We start from the raw sequence: 19082 nt of genomic DNA, 5'->3' as shown, positions 1-19082 counted from the left end.
CTCACCCAGGAAATTCATCAAATGCTTCCCTCTATTATTATTATTGTTATTGTTATTGTTATTATTTATTATTATTATTATTATTACCCTTATGAGGTTTCTTATACCTAGATTCCCACATATCCCTGAACAGTGCTGGGAAATCTGTCCCTCCAGTTCAAAGTTCTCTTATTATCATGACCTCCAGATGTTTCATAAAAGTAAGATTAATGAATCACCTTGACAGGCCGGTGTCGTTCAGGTTCCTTCCAACGTAAGTAAAGCTGCCCCACAATGGAGAGACCCACGAAGAACCAATAGCTAAAGCTATAGTAGTTGATGAGCTGGAAGATGTCCTCCACACACAAGTAGATGAGTGCCATGGCTCCCTACAATATACAAACCTTGGTGCTATCAAGAACTGGACCCAAACTCTTCTAGCACAATGCTATTAATATTCCCTCCATTAACAACCATTCCATCACTTAGGGTAATACTTACATTGAAGAGAAGGGATGGCACTGGAGTAAACCTTTCAACATGAATCATGCAGATAGCATCAGGGAGGTGGCCTTCTCGAGAGCCCACAAAAAAGAGCCTATTTCAGGAAAAAAGAGGTAAAAATTGAAAACCAAAGATTGCCATCAATATTCAAGGAGAGCTGGGCAGCTCAGTAGTGCAGTGGATAGAGCACCAGTCCCAGAGTCATGAGGATCTGAGTTCAAATCTGCACTTAGACATTTAATAATTACCTAGCTGTGTGACCTTGGGCAAGTCACTTAATCCCACTGCCTTGCATACACAAACACACACACACACACACACACACACACATATTCAAGGAGAACTGGAAGTTGAACAGTAGGATCAGATGGCAAAGTTGCCAAAGCCAAGAGGTTTATCACAAGGTCAAAAGAGTACCATAAGCCCATAAATCCTCCCATCTGTCCATTCTTTGAAGTCTTCCTCAGTAACCATGATATCTCAGAACAATCAGTCTCACCTGGAAGCAGCCACAATGGAAGCATTGAGTCCCCCAAAACAGGATAAGGCAACAGCCAAGGGAATTGTCCAGTTGAACATTCCAAAAACTCTGTCAGCAAAAGTCTACATGGGGTGAGGAATAAGGGAAAAAGTAGTGGAAAAAGAGAATGTTTTATTATATGAAAAATCAAGGTACTGTGCCTTCACCCCATTAACCCACTCTCCAACTACACCTCTGAGGTCATCTATCAAAGTTTAAAGGGACCAGAACCTATCTCCCTAATCCTCCTCGCCCTCTTAAAAGCCACTGTCCTTTACCACAGCAACAGCGTCACTGTCCATGATGTCCTTCATGCTCAGCACAGTGTAATAGGCCACATTGGTTAAAATGTAGATAATGGTGACAATGGGCATGGAAATGCCAATGGAGAGGGGCAAGTTCCTATAGTTAGAGAAGAAATGAGAGAAATTAGCAACATCCCCCAGTCACTTACCTCCCACATCCTCAGACGTCCCCACCTACCACTGCAATCTTTCCCAAAGACAGTAGGATGTATATTGTATGTATCTCAATCTACCTTTGTACCTGAGATTCTCTGGTGGTTAGCAAGCATTTATTACACATCTGTTTATCCAGCACTGGCTAGGCACCAAGGATACTAGCATAGTCCCTGCCTTCAAGGAGGTTACATTCTCCTAGAGAAAAATTCTGTACATAGCATTTTGTAACCATAAAGCTGTGCATAACTCTGTTGATATGATTACATTGGCTCAAGGCTAGAGACCCTAATTCTATTCTAATAATTATAAATTTATTCATGACTAAAGAGCATTTGGGTTGTAGAATACAGTTTTTTTCTCTATTTTTCTTGCTTTTTTTTTCAAAATGACTAATGTGGAAATACGTTTTGCATGACTTCATATATATAATAGGTATTGTATTTCTTGCCTTCTTGATGGAGGGGGGCTGGAGGAGGAAGAGAATTTGGAAATGAAAATTTAAAAAGAAGGAGGCAGTGCTGCTCCTAAAAAAAGAAAAACACTCTGCTATACATAAATGCTCATGGGGAAAGAAAATAATAGAGAAATGGCCACACTACAAGATAACCATGCAGGAAGTAAAAGCCATTTACCCAGAGCCTAACATGTTCAATCTGCTAATAAGAATATCTTCCCCAAGGCACAAAACCAAAGACATTTCCTAACAATCTGGATTGTGAAGGTCTTAGAACAGATAACACAGGAAAGCTCTAAAATGTCCTGTGGAGATCTATTAAGGATAGAAGAGAGAGCCATCCATCTTAACCAGTTTACATACTACTTCTAATTGGCATCTAGGGAGTTGACTAAATGGTCTTTCAAGGTCCCTTTCAGAGCAACAGTGCTATTGAGGACACTTCTCCAGTGCTTATTGACAATCCTTAGTCATTCTAGTTCTGTCCAGTAGGTGGAAACATCATTCCAGTCTGAATCCAACTTGCTTCTACTAACTGCTCCCTAATTAGACTCTTATCTTTCATTAAAAGGCCACCTTGTGGGTTTCTCAAAAATAATATGATCTAATTTGCATATTATTTTGCATGTGAACCATATTATTCACTACTTTAAAATGTACAAAAATGTATCTATTCTCTGCTTATTTTCTTTCTACTCTGTAACTCTAATTTCAGTTTCATCAGGTTGGCCACTAATTCACCTCACTTTGAAAGGTTGACTTGGGGCAGATTGGGAGAGTCAGTACTTCTGGAATATTTCCCAAAGAGATCAAAGAAAAAAGAAATGATGAAAGTATGCTCAGGTCACTACTATAGTGAAACTTGTAATCTAAGTTAATACTATTTCTTGGTGTTATCACCATTAGTAATGATAACTCCTATTTGCCTAGGTACCTAGCCACAGAAATGGCAAACTAAATACTGTATGGGATCAAAAGAAAACAGGAACAATAACTTATAGTGCAGTAAAATGGGGATAATAATAAAATCTGGCCACAGGGTTGTTCTGGGAGTCAAATAAAATAATATATATACACTTGATCTTAGCCAAAAGGCCGAGAAGTGATTAAAATTATATATATAAAGTACTTTATAAACCTTAAAGCATTCTATGTCAATCAATAAGGATTTATTAAATGTCTTCTATATGCCAGGGGCTTACTCTAGGCCCTAGGGAAAGATGAAACAGTCCAGGCCCTCTAGGAGCTTGCATTCTTATAAAAAAAAGACAAATGTACCCACAAAAGTATATATTAAAATATATTTTTTTAAAAAGCCATTCCCCAATTGACAAATGGTCAATGGTCAAAGGATATTCAAAGGCAGTTTACATATGAGGAGATCAAAGTGAGCCGTAGTCATATGAAAAATTGCTCTAAATCATTACTTATTAGAGAAATGCAAATTAAAGCTTCTTTGAGGTACCACCTCACACCTCTCAGACTGGCCAATATAACTAGAAAGGATCATGATCATTGTTGGAAGGGTTGTGGGAAATCTGGGACACTATTACATTGTTGGTGGAGCTGTAAACTCATCCAACCTTTCTGGAGAGAAATTTGGAACTACGCCCAAAGGGCAACAAAAATGTGCATACCTTTTGATCCAGCACACCACTACTGGGTCTATACCCTGAAGAAATTATGAAAAAGGGTAAAAACATCACTTGTACAAAAATATTCATAGCAGCTCTATTTGTAGTGGCAAAGAATTGGAAATCAAGTAAATGTCCTTCAATTGGGGAATGGCTTAGCAAACTGTGGTATATGTATGTCATGGAATACTATTCTATTAGAAACCAGAAGGGACAGGAATTCAGGGAAGTCTGGAGGGATTTACATGATGCTGAGCGAGATAAGTAGAACCAGAAAAACACTGTACATCCTAACAGCAACATGGGGGCAGTGATCAACCTTGATGGACTCACTCATTCCATCAGTGCAATAATCGGGGCAATTGGGGGCTGTCTGCAATGGAGAATACCATCTGTATCCAGAGAAAACTGTGGAGTTTGAACAAGATCAAGGACTATTACCTTTAATTTAGGGGAAAAAACCGATATCTTATATTGTCTGATCTTGCTATCCCTTGTATTTTATGTTTCTAACTTGGGAATATGATTTCTTTCTCATCACATTCAATTTGGATCAATGTATACCATGGAAACAATGTAAAGACTAGCAAATTGCCTTCTGTGGGGGGGGAAGTAAGATTAGGGGAAAATTGTAAAACTCAAAATAAATAAAATCTTTAAAATATGTATTTTTTTAAAAAAAGAAACTTGTTAATAATCAATGCCATGAAATAAGCAGAATCAAGAACAATTTATGCAATAACAACATTGTAAAAATATTTTGAAAGACTTAAGAATTCTCAACACAATGAATGGCTATGATTCTAGAGGATCAATAATGAAGAGTGTTAATATATCTGACAGAGAAGTGATAGATATGCAAATAATATTCAGATAAATAGGCAAAATGAGACTTAGATTTTTTGAACATGACTGATATAAGAATTTGTTTTGCTTAACTGTTTGTGTTATGAGAGTTTTGTATAATTTTGTTTTTATTCCCCAGTGAGTCTTGGGAAGAAAACAAGAGAATATCATTTGTTCATTTTAAAAATAAAATTTAATTTTTATATTATTCAAGGTTTTAATTAAATTTAACTAATGAAATAAATTAATTCAATATAAGCATAAATTTAGAAAATAAAGAAAGGATGATGGAGCTATATAAGGCCATTAAGAGTTTGCCATTGGGGCAGCTAGGTGGCACAGTGGATAGAGCACCAGCCCTGGAGTCAGGAGAACCTGAGTTCAAATCTGGCCTGAGACACTTAATAATTACCTAGCTGTGTGGCCTTGGGCAAGCCACTTAACCCCATTGCCTTGCAAAGGGTAAAAAGGCAAATGCATAGGAAAGTGGAAATATGAAGTCTGATAGAAAACCTACCTTTCAGGATTCTTGATCTCCTCAGTCACATAGTTGAGGGTGTCCCAGCCAGAGTAGGAGAAAAGAGCAGAATACAGTGCCAAAGCAATATTTCCCATTGAAAATGAAGAGCCCTCAAATGAATTCTCAAGATTAGTCGCCTGTCCTAGAATGCAGAAAATTTTGTAGGGTAGGAATATTAGGACAATCCAACATCCTCGAGGTGATTCAGAGTAGGGAGGCAAAAGAGTCAAGAGTCAAGGCAGGTGAACATTTCCTAAGATCTCTAGAAATTTATGAAGGACAGTGACCAGACTATAGGTCAGAAAGGAGACCACTGACAGTCTTCTAGGTTCCCACATTGAGAATTGAAAGGGATGTATGCAAACTTTCTCATTTTTCAGGTAAAACATCTAAGACCCTCCAAATCATTCACTTTTCTTAAATTTATTTAAGGCATTAGGGTTAAGTGACTTGCCCAAGTTCACATAGCTAGGCAATTATTACATATCTGAGGTCAAATTTGAACTCAGATCCTTCTGATTCCAGGCCAGGTGCTCTATCCACTGTGTCACCTTACCTGCCCTTCTCCCTCCAAATCTAATGCTCTTTTTACTACAACATGTTGCTGGGTCAAAAAGCAAGGAAGGATAGGGGAGGATTAGTCTAATGCAGTAGTGTCAAACTAAGATTGAAACAGGGGACTCCAAACTCTACTTAAGGATTCCTGGAAGCCACATTGACTTAGAAAACCACATAATATTATCTTTGCTTAATTGTATTTTTATTTAATTTGTGAACTATCTCCCAAGATCATTGAAATCTGGTTCAGAGGCACTCAGGAGTGGTGTGGACTACATATTGCTCTGGGTCTCACATTTTACATGTCTGGTCTAAAGGATTAGTGGGGATGCTGAAGGAAGGGGGCCACAACAGAATGAAAAGCTGAGATGTGCACTAGGGTCCCCTAGTTGTGTTTTAATTTGCCTCAATTGTGGTCCCTTTTCTGGACCAGTCAGAGGGAGTAGATAAGATCTAGATAAGAGAAGGAATCAACCAAATCTTGGTGAATGATCTTGCATCTAAATGGGCACACCTACATACACACCTGCTTCATCTGAAAATGGGCAGAGAAGAGATTCAGGAGAGCCCATTTCTAACTTTGCCTACTCCCCGAAATTGCAAAATCCTAGTGTGTAGCACAGTGTACAGGAACCTCCAAAAATACATGAACCCAAACATGCTCCACACCTGTCCCCTTGCCAAGAACAATGTTGACTCTTACCCTGGCATATTTTGACAATGCCAGCAATGATGACTGCAATTAGGGCTACTACTTTTGCATAGGTGAAAATGTCTTGTACCATCGTTCCCCACTTGACATAAGCACAGTTAATGAAGGTTAACAGACCTGAAAGAAAAAAAAATACTGGTTAATGACCAGATAAGAGGAGGAAAGGGGTGGAGATGTTGGTTTCCAAGCAGTTAACTTTGGGCGGTGGTACCCTAATGCCAAGAGTAATTTAAGGACTTCAGCTCTGACCTGAATGCCAGAAAGTTTTGATCATTATCACCCCAAATTAGCTGAGCTTGTAAAAACAACCTTGCTTTAGAGACATGGAATTACCCAGCTATCCTTGCCCTCAAGTAACTTACCATCTAAATTATGATATAGGACAAACTATCAGACATGAGATGACTAAGAGAATGAGCATATCCCAGTGGAAGAGGCAGCTAGCTAGTGCAATGGATAGAGTCAGACAGACATGAGTTCAATCCCAACCTAAGACACTTTTATTAGCTGAGTGTCCCTGGGCAACTCATCCTGTGCTTGCCTCAGTTTCCTCAACTATAAAATTGAAATAATAATAGCACTCACCTCCCAGAGTTGTTGAAAAGATCAAATAAGATATTTGTAAATCAATTTACAGATCTCAAAGTGCTATGTAAATATTAGCTATAATTTTTAGTAATGCCTAAACACTTTCACAGGAGAGAGCAAAAGATGGTAGAAAGAGATTAGTGGTAATATGCATAGCCCGCAGAACCAAAAAAAAAAATGTTTTTCTGCTTTTTCCCTCCCCCAACTATATCTCTGAGGACTCCTTTCTGATTCTTTTGTTTTACTGCTGAGTTATTTTAACCTTGATCCTTTCCCAGAGAATAGTCTTGTTGTGACTTATCCACTGTCTGAGTCAACAGGTCAGGATGTGTGACCATGGATTAGAATCTAAGCCAGACTTCCCCTGCCTGCCAGCCCCATTGCTTATTTTTCTGTTGAAAGAGATACTTGGAGCTGAGAGGGCTGCTGAGAATAGGTAGGGACTTTATCTCTGGTCCAACAATCATCTCAGTGGGAACAACCACAAATGTTCCTCAAGCAATTCCTTGGATGTAATTCTAAAATTTTAATATGAGGGAATCTGCTAAGGACCTCAGAAGCCCTCTAGTCCAATGTCTTGTTTTTACAGATGAGAAAGTTCAGAAGTGGTGATTTACTTGTTAGTGTCTGACAAAGTCCATCCTCCAGTCACCCAACTCTCTGTCCAGACACTTTCCACTGCCCCACACTACCTTCCTCACTATTTCCCGTGGCTTTGTTAAATCTCATAGGTCACCCCTCAGATGAAAGAGAGTCAAGGAAGGGGAGAAACCCACACATTGTCAACAGACAAGTTGGCTCCAGTAATACAGGATGTGGGAGGAAAGAAAGGTGGAAAAAGCACATTTGAAGCCCAGCTAAATGTTTCTTAGAATCTGTTCGAGCCCCAAATCTCCCATTCCTTGGGTTCTCTTTCTTGTTCTTTCCTTCTCTAACAGAGCAGACACATTCCCCTCTGAAGACAGACTTGAGTCATCTTATTATTCTCTCATGGGCACCCTTCCCCTGAGGGTTCCAAAGGAAAAGACAAAGTTCATCTGTAATACAAGTGATAAAACTGAGTCACACTGGTAGACTTGCCAGCTTCAGGTCACCGGGTCATTTGAAGATTCTGAAGCTGTCCCTTGCTCAGCTCAAAGCTTCAGTTGTTTTAATATATCAAATGAAGTATGGGTTAGAAGACCTCTAAGCTCTCTTCCAATTCTAAATCTCTCAACCTATAATGATGTTCCAATCTTTCCGGTTCCCTTTTTTCTGTGGAGTTCAAAGACACTATCACCAAATAACCAAAAATTAACTGTTGGTGTTCAGTCATGTATGACTTGTCCTGACCCCATTTGGGGTTTTCTTGGACAAGATACTAGAGTGGTTTACCATTTCCTTCTCTAGCTCACTTTACAGATGAGGGAACTAAGGCAAACAAGGGTTAAGTGCCCAGCCAAAGTCACATAGCTACTGTCTGAGGAAGGATTTAAACTTAAGTCTTCTTGAATCAAGCCCCAGAGCTGTATCCACTATACCACCTAGTATTTACTTCTCTTCCCCCATATCTAAAGTGGGAGGGGAATGGGGAGGGGGTTAGCTCTACAAAGGAACAGTCCTGTGTTCTTTCAGCTTCCCAAATCCTTCCACTGATTTTTACTGTTCTAAATCTCTACCCAATTCAGGCAAGGCTCATGTCTGTTGCATATAGAATGAAAAAAACTATGTAAACAATCAAACCTTATCATAGGGCTAAGCCAAAATTCAGCTAGAGCACCCGACCAGTGCCAAGCTAATCATTAAAGCACGTAGAGGCATGCACAATCAAGCCAACTTCCCTCTAAATGAATAGGGTTCCTCCATCTTACCCTTCAGCTCATTGATATTCTAGCATTTTGCAGCTCCTTGGACTTCCCATTACCAAAACACCCAATTTACCACTCCCAGGCAATCTCATTCAGATTCCCAGATGATCTCAATCCCACTTTTTCTCTTTCTTCATTTTCCCCATCCTCCTGACCACCACCAGCTCTTGCCTCCTTTTACCCTACTTTTGTCTCTCCCTCTCTACCCTGGTACCCTTCAGGAAATACTGCAATGTGCCAACATCCTGAGATGGCTTTTCTGTCCTCGTCAACTAATTATACATTAGTCACCCCAAACTATACAAAAAATTCTGGGCTACCCTGGGAATGGATTCTAATTGGGATGGATTCAAGGGACTGGCCCATTCTATCTACAGTAAGAATGAAGAAGCACTAACTTGGGAAGCAAGAAACTGGGTTTAATCCCACCTTTAAGGCTTACTATATATGGAACCTTAAACAAGTCACAACATCTCTGCATCTGTCTCCTTATCTGTAAAATAAAGAGATTGAATTAGCTCAAATGAGGTATAATGTATAGAATACTGGGCTTGGAGTCAGGAAGAACTGAATTTGAATCCTGCCTCAGACACTCATTCCAATGACATGCAACTTCACCTCTCCAGGATTCAGTTTCCTCATTTATAAAATAAAATGGGTTAGACTCCTGACTTTCGGCTATTTAGCTGATCTACCCTGAAACTAAGAGCGCTACAAACAATCCTCTTCATCATACAACAGCAAATAGTATTAAGAACATATTTCAATCTCTACGATCTCCTACTCTCCCCTTTATTCTCTTACTCCATCAGTAAACTGACCTTCTCCGCAGCATTACTCCAATTCCCTTTTCCTTTGGCCTCAGAACTCTCAGTTTTGCACTTTGTCCCTCATGAGCCTCAGACAATTGATGCGCTTGATGGAAACTCAGCTTTATGACCCAAATTCCTGTTATCATCCCCCCTAAGTAAGTTTATTTATTCAGTCATGCTACTTTGACACAAGGTGGCTAATTTAATCTGTGTTCAGCATGGAAGACTCTTTTTAAAGTGAGAAAGGAGTCCTGTGAAATAAGGGTGAAAGAGAGAGGACATATTGTAGCAGTGGTATATCTGACCCCTCTCTTTCTCACTTTCCTAAGCTCAGCTTCCTCTGGGCTCTGATGGCCATGGGAGCAGGAAGTGAGTATGGTAAGTAGAATAGAGCTGACTTGACTCTTTTCCTACCCCTCCCCAGGGTGGATACAACTGATAGGAGGCCCCAGAGCTATGGCCAAGATCATTGCTCTTAAAGTGGAACTGATACTTTGAAAGCAGACAGAGGAGGGAAGCAATGTAGAATAGGAAGACACTCACTGAACTAATCCCAGAGCAAACTTGACCCCATATTCCCTCTCCTGTTGAACAGCTCAGTTCTTCCTCAAACCTAGAGTGCAGGTCCAGATTAGAGTGTGTCTGAGAGTCCCATTCTCCTGGAGGTCCAGGCTCTAGGTCCGAGGGGGCCTAGTCATTACTAGCACCAAAATTCTACTTCAGAATGGATCAGCCTGATGCAGACCTTCCCTGATATAGGAACAAGTTCCAGAATTGACCTTGGAGAGTTCTGGACTGGATAATCCCAGAATCAGGCTGCCACTTCAATCAAAGTGGAGCTCCCAGAGTTCCAGTGTTTTAGCTTTGTACCCCAAGTAAGAACCCAAAAGTGAATTGTCCTTAAACAAGGACATTAACCTGCCAATCACTCAGCAAGATCTGCCTCAAAATCATCCCATGAAACCTGGGCTTCTTGTGGATGTATGAACTGAGAAGTGTTCATTTCAAGCAGAGGAGTTAGAAAGGATCATAGAATCAATGGATTAGAAATGAATTTAAAGAAACCATTCCCTAGGTCAGTTTCACTTTGAACCAAAAGTAAAAGACTTTTAAGGCCCAACTTTTCCATTAAGTTTTGAAACAGAAATAACGTAGACATTTCAGCACATGTCTTCTGAAGTACTCTAGAAAAGTCTCAAATCTCAGTAAGGGCTAAGACTGTTTTATCCTGAGGAGACACAGATCCCCAAAGTGCTCATCAATCACCTCAGTAGGAAGATTCCATTTTCCCCTATTCCTCAAACCCAAGGTTCCCTTTGTGGAAATGTAGTCATATCAACCCAAACTTTAATTCAAAAATAACTAATTGTAACTTATTGGTCAGAATACAATTTGCCTGCTAATCATTTAAAAGCCACATGAATTGAAATGCACCCCCCTTCTGTCCTTTCCTCCCTGCCCAACATACCAGCCCAGAAAATCTGCTGAGTGAGTTGGATCTTTGTAATCAGTCTTTCCTGTAGCTCCTGGTGCTTTTGACCTCAGCACCATCTTTTCTGCTGCCTTATGTACTATGTATCAGTTCAATCCTATCCTACTGCCCTGAGACTCTTCCCTAATATCTTTTATTTTATTTTAATTTTTTTTGGAGGCAGTTGGGGTTAAGTGACTTGCACAGAGTTACACAGCTAGGGACAGCCAATAGTCTGAGGTCAGATTTGAATTTAGGTCCTCCTGACTCCAGGGAGAGCTCTATACCACCTTACTGCATTCCCCCCACACACTCTATTGTAGAGACCTTCCTTCAACTAAGGGCAGATGAAAAGAAGGAAAAGAAAAAAAAATTCAAAGATGAGCCTGGATTTGGAACCTAGAGGATCAGGGTTTAGATCTCACCTCTGTCATTTACATGACCTTGTGTGAGCTTTTGGACCTCAGATTCCCCATTTGCAAAATGGAGGTAGTCTGGGGCAGCTAGGTGGCGCAGTGGATAGAGCACCAGTCCTGAAGTCAGGAGTACCTGAGTTCAAAGCCGGCCTCAGACATTTAATAATTACCTAGCCCTGTGGCCTTGGGCAAGCCACTTAACCCCACTGCCTTGAAAAATCTAAAAAAAAAAAAAATGGAGGTAATCAGACTAGGAAGACCTCTAAGTCTCTTCCAACTCTAAATCTATGATCTGATCAGTCTAAAACTACTACTCTTCTACACCCTCCCCTACCTCCTCCACCCATTTACCACACCTTGATGCCTTCCTCCAAAAATTCTTCTGAAAGATGGTTCTCTATTTCTAATTCTAATGTCAGCGCTAGCTAACATTTGGGGATTTTCAAAAGTCACCATCTGTGTCTGTGTGTCTGTGCTGTGCATGTCCGTGTGTGTCTATGTATGTGTGATGTCAAAGTGCTGTCATGTCCAAGCACTTAATGATGGCCCCTAAAAGATTCTTTTAGTTCAAAGTAGATTTGTGGCTAGAGGATGTTTCCTTTTAGGAAGCCCATATGGACCACTAAACAGAATCCAGGGGTCCTGGTTCATTTTATCTCTATCCAAGATTGTTGGTCAAGTTCATATAGGATATAGAATTTACCCTTCCTCATTACTTCTGGCTATCCAGTTTTCCAACCTATGAGAAAATTCTTATGAGAACACTCCTGGAAAAGGTAATTGGCTTCTCAGTGGAGGCCAGTTCAAAGGGCAGAGGCCAAACTGGGGGCCTCCTGAGGCAGCTGTTCTGCCTCATTAGTCTTGTGTACATGAGGTCAGTGGTTCTGGTACAAGGTAAAATTGCCTGCCACCACTTGTCCAGGTTCCCCTTGAGCACAGAGATCAGAAGGGTCAAGGCACAGTCTTTTCAGATCTTCCACCAGTCTTGTTCAGTCCTCTGAATATGCTGAATACAATTGCATTGTTCCTAAGAAGCCAGGTTTTCCCCTTAAAAATAGTCCAGTGGAAAGGATATTGACTGGATCTTGCGTTAAAAAGCCTACACCTCTGGGGTGGCTAGGTGGTGCAGTGGATAGAGCACTGGCCCTGAAGTCAGGAGTACCTGAGTTCAAATCCAGCCTCAGACACTTAATAATTACCTAGCTGTGTGGCCTTGGGCAAGTCACTTAACTCCATTTGCCTTGCAAAATCCTAAAAAAAACCAAAAACAAATAAAAAGCCTACACCTTTGATGATTACTTCCTCTATGACACTGGAAAATTCTCTCAACCTCTGAGCCTCAGTTTTCTCATCTGTAAAACAAGGAGGGAACACTAGATGACCTCAAGGGTTCCCCACTAACTCCTGAACTATGAGCCTATGACCCTAATAGTAAGAGTGCCTAATCTCCCAGACAGGTGCTATGAAGTGATGAGGAAACTGATGTACCACACAGAAGGGACAGACAGCACTTCCATATGAATCCTAGTTCACTGACTGGAGATATTTCTTCACAGGAGAATACAAAAATTCTTGTGTAGCTCCCCATAGTCAAGTGCTCTGTACACAATGGGAAATAAGTAAAAGTTGGCTGACTGGCACAGGTGGGGAAACAAAGAATCAGTAGCTGAAAAGGCACTCTCAAGGGAGAGGGACAAAATCTAAAGAGATTGACATATTTAAACTAAACAGTGATTGCAAGATATAACAGGGTCCAGGGTTGCCTGACTATCCCCAGAAAGGAGACCCAGAACAATGAAGTCAGGGTTAAGGAACAAAGAAATTAGATATCCAGTCACCTAGGTTCTACTTGACCTCTGCGTCTATTCACTGAGTTTAAGACTATAACCACTTTTGTATCCAACATATTCATTTATAGTTGAGGATCAGTAAAGTTAAAGTTAAGTGGGTGGCTAGGTGGTGCAGTGGATAGAGCGCCGGCCCTGGAGTCAGGAGTACCTGGGTTCAAATCCGACCTCAGATACTTAATAATTATCTAGCTGTGTGGCCTTGGGCAAGCCACTTAACCCCATTGCCTTGAAAAATCTAAAAAAAAAAAAAAAAAAGTTAAAGTGACTTGCCCAATGTCATGTAAATAGTAAGTAAATGGCAAGAGCTAGGATTTGAACATAGGACTTCTGACTACAAATTTAATGGTTGTTTCATTGCAACATGAAGCCTTACTTTTCTTGAGATACTTGTAAATTAGCAAGACTTCTACTTGTTTCCTTCCTCCCTTCAGGCCCTGTATAAAAATATGGGGGATATTTTGAGTCCCACCAGAAGAAGAGGACACAAAAGTTGACCGTATTCAATAGTCATTATACCATGCCAATGATAATGATTACTGGAGTATCTGGCTCCGATCAGGGTCATTGGATAGATGGTGGCACTAATAATGACTCTGATCTCCCCAGTGAAGTTCTCAGTCTTGTTCTAGAGTGAGTTTTAGAGCAAAGATGTCAAACTGCCCATCTGTGAACCAGATTATGATATATTTGGGAAATGTTTAGCAAAATAAATAAAAATACAATAAAATATAGATAATATTAATTTATGGTTTCCTAAGTCAATATAAGGCTGATCAGCAGGCATGTTTCTATTTGAATTTGGCTTATAGACTATGGCTAGTTTAGAAGGCTTGGAGTAAGGATGACCTGGGCTTACATCTTTAGTTGCAAGTTTACTTATGGGATCACAAGGTACAATTTCTCTGTCTCAGTTTCTTTTTTTTTTCATTTTTTCTTTTATGGCAGTGATCAAGTTTAAGTGACTTGCCCAGGGTCACATAGCTAGTAAGTGTCTGAGACCAGATTTAATTGAAGGTCCTCCTGACTCCAGGGCCAGTGCTCTAACCTCTATGCCTCCAAGTTGCCCCAGTCACAGTTTCTCCATCTGTACAATGAACATAATGTCCATAATACTTACCCCCTAGGGTTGTTGTTAGAATTAAATATCAGACTAAGAGAAACAGACTAAAAATGTTTTGCAAATTTTAAAGTGCTCTATAACTGACAGCTGTTCCTAATATTCTGTTCAAGGCTAGTTCTAAGAAGCTGGCAGAGACCACTTCAAAAAGAACAGTTCTGCACCTCTCAAAAGAATCAAAACAATAGCTTGGAGGCATGGAGAGGATTCTTCTGAACTTCTAACACCATTCTTTCCTATTAGGAGAATTATTCCCCAAGAACCTATTTTTCTTTATGTCCCCAACTCCTGTCCTGTCCTTTATGTCCTCTATCACCTACTCCTGTTTCACTGTGCTTTATTTTTTCTAAATAGTTGGTAAGTACAAGAGCCAGCCATTTCTACCAGGTGTTGGTAGATACAAGAACCATGCCTGCTGACTACAACAAAAAGTTATAGCTGAAGGCCTGAAAGCAGAAGAAGTAGGCAGGGAAAAAAACTCTAAAAAGGTCATGTAAGAACTCAAGAAGCCAAGTAGTCAGGAGCTATTTTGTGCAATCATGGTCTGAATCATCAAGAAAAAAATGACATCATGATCAGTATACTCTTTCAGAAAGCAAAAGTTTTAAACACATTTTAGAAATATTCAAATTAAAATAAGTTTAGGAGCTTTAAAGGGTAAGTTTCTGTCATATGGAAAATAAATTTATGTGAGATGGTTCATTCCCTGACAATGTCAAAGAAATGAAACCTTGGTAATGCATAAATTCGTGGGGGGGAAGCATTGAGTCAGAAAACTTGGCTCTGTTCCTTACTACCTATGTGACCTTCAGGCAGGCAACTCATTTTACATCTCTGGCTTTCAAATTCCTCATCTGCAAATGGTGGCATTGAATTCAATGACCTTTAAGCTCCCTCCCAGCTTTAACACTATGATCTTCCCTGCTGGATTCCAATAAATACTCAAATGAACCTTCCCTTCAGTAAACCAGTCTGTCACCTCTTTTCTAAAAGAAACAAAGAAAACCACATATAACAATTTAAGGCCTTTGGACTAGAAAACCCCCCCTCCTAAGAATATAAGAATCAATCCTTCAAAATATCCTCTGGCTGTTGTACCTACACAGAGAGGATACCCAATCAGAGACAAAAGAGACAAGGACACAAGTGCACCCAGAAAATCATAAAACCTAAACACAGAAAAGCTCAAAACTTTGTACAGAAACAAAAGCAGAGAGAACTTGGAAGTATAGGAGCTATAGTCTAGGAAAGTTAAAAAGAGAAACAGATAAAGGGACAGAAAGGAGACTGATCTGACAAACAAATAGTGGTCTTGGAGAACCTTACATTCCTGCCTGCCTCCAAGCAGCTGTCCAAAACAAGTCACCATTTCTTCATTTCCTAGCAACAGAGATCAGGGAGGGAGAAATGCCCCAGGTATCTAGGCATGTTATATGTCCCAGAATGAGATGGTATTTCCAAGAGGCACAAGGAATCAGGAATAGAAAGATTAATGGAATTTCCTCCCTGCCCCCACCCAATGTAGTGTCACTGCTATAGTAACAGTACCACTTGGAGAGGATCCATAAATTTCAAGGATCTAAGATTTACAGGAGATCTTAAGTAATCTATTATATGGTATATTAATCTTGTTTTATATGTCACTGATCCCTTGAACAGTCTATCAAATCTATGAACCCCTTCTCAAATTTGTGGTTTTTAAATTCATTAAAATATTATTTATTATGTATTTACACAGGACTTCAAAGGAGACCAGTATATTGGTTTCAATACATATATTGAATGTAGAGTTTTGCTTTGAGCTTTTTTGTTTTGAGTTTTTTGAGTTTTTTGGTCTATCCAAGTTCATTGATCATCCTAGGTAAAATTTCTTAGTATATGACAAAGAGAGCCACCTGGTATGCAAAGTAGTTAAATGATAGCTAATGAAGTGCCAAAATCAGGATTTGAACTCAGATCTTTCTGACTGCAAATCCAGGATTCTTTCTACCCTTCCCATCACACTGCTTTTCCCTGAGAAGGGAAGAAGGAAAGTGAATAGTAGAAAAGATAACTCTTTCTACCCAACTTCTTACTCCCTCATCATTTTGCTGTTCTCTCAGTTTCAGCTCTCAGCTTTACTACAGTCCCCTCTTTTCCATCCCAAACTCCCCATCCCCAACTGTACTCACAGATACAGGCAGCTGCAAGCAGGCGTCCAGCAGCATATGGAGCAAAACAGCTAGGGAAGATCGGCTGTATCATGTAGTTGGCAAAGGTGATGGCGATGATGGCCTGGCTAGTGGGTTCAATGATAAGAAGGGAAGTCCAAAGACGGATGAAGGCCAAGAAGCTCCCAAAGGCCTCGAGGATATAGGCATAGCTAGCCCCAGACTTCTTGATGGTGGTCCCCAGCTCAGCATAGCAAAGGGCTCCAAAGACAGAGAAGAGGCCCCCAACGGCCCAGATAACAAGAGAGAGACCAAAGGAAGAGCTGTACATGAGAACACCTTTGGGTGAAACAAAGATCCCAGAGCCAATCATGTTCCCCACAATCAGGCACACCCCATTGAGCAGAGAGATCTCCTTCTTCAATCTTATCTGTTCGGGTTCTGATTTGGGCCCATTGGCCAAGGAGGGTGTATCTTCATCATGCTGGGCAGCCACTTCATATTTGGTGCTGTCGGCCATTGTAGAAAAGGAAAGTCTTCACCAGCTCCCTGGCATTGCCCTCTGAGGAAGAAAATGATCCTGAAGTAAACAGCCCTATGACCAACCTAATACAAAAGTCAGAACTGTTAATATCACACCTCTTCACCCCCAAAGCTTCCCCTTCCACCTCCTCTCAATCCTGTCTTTTTGTTCACCACATGGACCCTACCTTAGTTTGACCAGATCTTTGAGAGTAGAATCAGTCAATCAATTAGCAAATATTTCTTACACCCCTACTATGTGCTCAAATATAGAAAATACAAATGGAAAACAGACCAGGCCCTCAAAGAGCTTACATTCCTCAGAAGAGAAGACACCTCCTGGGAAGAAGCAACTTTCTTCACTCTCAATAAGATCAGAAGATCATAGCTTTAAAGCTAGACAGGACCTTGGAAGTCATCTAATCTAACCCCCTCATTTAATAGATGAAGAAAATTAAGGTCCAAGGAAGATAACCTTATTTGTCCAAGTGACAGAGGCAATAAAATCAAGATCCAGAACTTGTACCCAAGTCCGCCAGATCCAAATCTATTCTTGTTTACACTATGGCACATAATTTCCTGTAGAATAGGTCATAGAAATTATTTAACAGAGAAGAATGCTAGACCCCCCCCCAAATCTCATGAGGGGAGGAGTTAGTAAACAGGAAGACAATGATAATTATCCATACAAGTTGTTAAGATCTGAGTCCTAAGAGCCTAGCCCTTCACCCAGTGCTAGAATACAAGTGTAATAACAGTCCTGCCAAGGTATTTTAAAAGACTGTTACACAATATTAAACCCCAACCTAATACACAATCCCTTTTGTCTCCATATGGGAAAAGGACCTTGGTCATCTAACCGTGGATGGTTCAGAAGGTTTCATGGCAATAAAAATGGAAGTTCAACTCTTAACCCTACAATCCACTCTGGGATCAAGGAGCATTCCTTGCAAATTAGAATTCATATCAAGCTGGAATCTCCTCCAACCAGCTAAGTCATCAACTGAAAGACATAATGACAATTGTCATCAAGAGAGGTCCAAGAATGATGATTTTATTTCATTCCTATATATGACTATCCAACACTTACCACAGCGACTGGAACATAATAGTCCGTAAATAAATGTTTACTGATTGATAGATTGATCAATAGATTTATGTCACTAGAAAGGGAGCCCATGGATTAAAAAATATGAATGGGTAGGTATGAAAAAAAGAAAAAAAGATTCCAGTGGAAAGGTAAACCTAAAAATGAACAGAGAATCCTCGAGTATCCTAAGGTACACAGCTTCTCAATCAATAGGTTGTAAGGAAGTAAGAGCCTGGACAGCTAGGTGGCACAGTGGAAAGAGCACTGGCTCTGGAGTCAGGAGAACTTGAGTTCAAATCCGACCTCAGACACTTAATAATTGCCTAGCTGGATGACCTTGGGCAAGTCACTTAACCCCATTGCCTTAAATAAATATAAGTTAAAAAGAAAGAGCCTAAAGAGATAAAGTGACTTGCCCCAAGACATAATAAGTAGCAGAGAGATGTCCCCCTAAATCCAAATCCAATATTCTTTCCAATAAATCACACAGCAGCCCCATCAGGACCGATTAACAGAAAGGGATTCATTTGAATCTGATAGAAAGAGGGAAGGGGGAAATAAGGAGTCAATGATACATAAAGGCAAGAAAGACAGCTGGAGGGAGGAAAATATAGCTGGGAATACCCAAGGCAGGAGACAGCTGAGGGGAAGACAGGTGGAAAGATCACTGGGGCAAAGGAGCATTGGGAAAAAAGGGGACTAAGGACTGAAGACTAGAAAATAGGATAGGAAATATTGGTGAGGGATGGGGGGTGGGGAAAGGCTAGAAAATAAGACTTACACTTTTATCCTGGATAGAGTAACCAGTGGCAGCAGTAATGCTGAAGATCCAGATAGAGATGTAGATCTCTTCTCTTAGAGTATTCAGCCTGTAACAAAGAAGAAGACTGAGCAAACACATATGGATTTAACTCAAGAAAGGGGAGGAGGAGGAGGGGAGATGCAGAAAGAGAGGAGGAGGGGGAGGAAAGGGGGAAGTGGGTATTAAGCAAGAGTGTAGGTCCAAAGTTCACAGGCCCTTCACATCTACA

At 40.3% G+C, this 19082-nt stretch overlaps 1 protein-coding gene across 2 annotated transcripts in view; it reads right to left on the bottom strand.

The window, feature by feature from the left end:
- Positions 1-19082, bottom strand: part of SLC7A7 (solute carrier family 7 member 7) — a 45542-nt gene that overhangs the window by 2412 nt on the left and 24048 nt on the right. For both annotated transcript variants that reach the window (XM_074234903.1, XM_074234902.1), the window contains exons 2-9: positions 18833-18920; positions 16461-17001; positions 6180-6305; positions 4916-5060; positions 1282-1405; positions 983-1086; positions 481-577; positions 219-368 (exon numbers count right to left, since the gene is read on the bottom strand). In XM_074234903.1, coding sequence (XP_074091004.1) covers positions 219-368; positions 481-577; positions 983-1086; positions 1282-1405; positions 4916-5060; positions 6180-6305; positions 16461-16959 — 1245 coding nt within the window. In that variant the 5' untranslated portion in view covers positions 16960-17001; positions 18833-18920. The remainder of the gene's footprint in view (positions 1-218; positions 369-480; positions 578-982; positions 1087-1281; positions 1406-4915; positions 5061-6179; positions 6306-16460; positions 17002-18832; positions 18921-19082) is intronic.

Source organism: Macrotis lagotis, chromosome 4 (assembly GCF_037893015.1).
Source record: "Macrotis lagotis isolate mMagLag1 chromosome 4, bilby.v1.9.chrom.fasta, whole genome shotgun sequence".
NCBI classification, from domain to species: domain Eukaryota; kingdom Metazoa; phylum Chordata; class Mammalia; order Peramelemorphia; family Peramelidae; genus Macrotis; species Macrotis lagotis.
The sequence above is the reverse complement of the archived record's forward strand: the minus strand, read 5'-3'. Positions and strand labels throughout refer to the sequence as shown.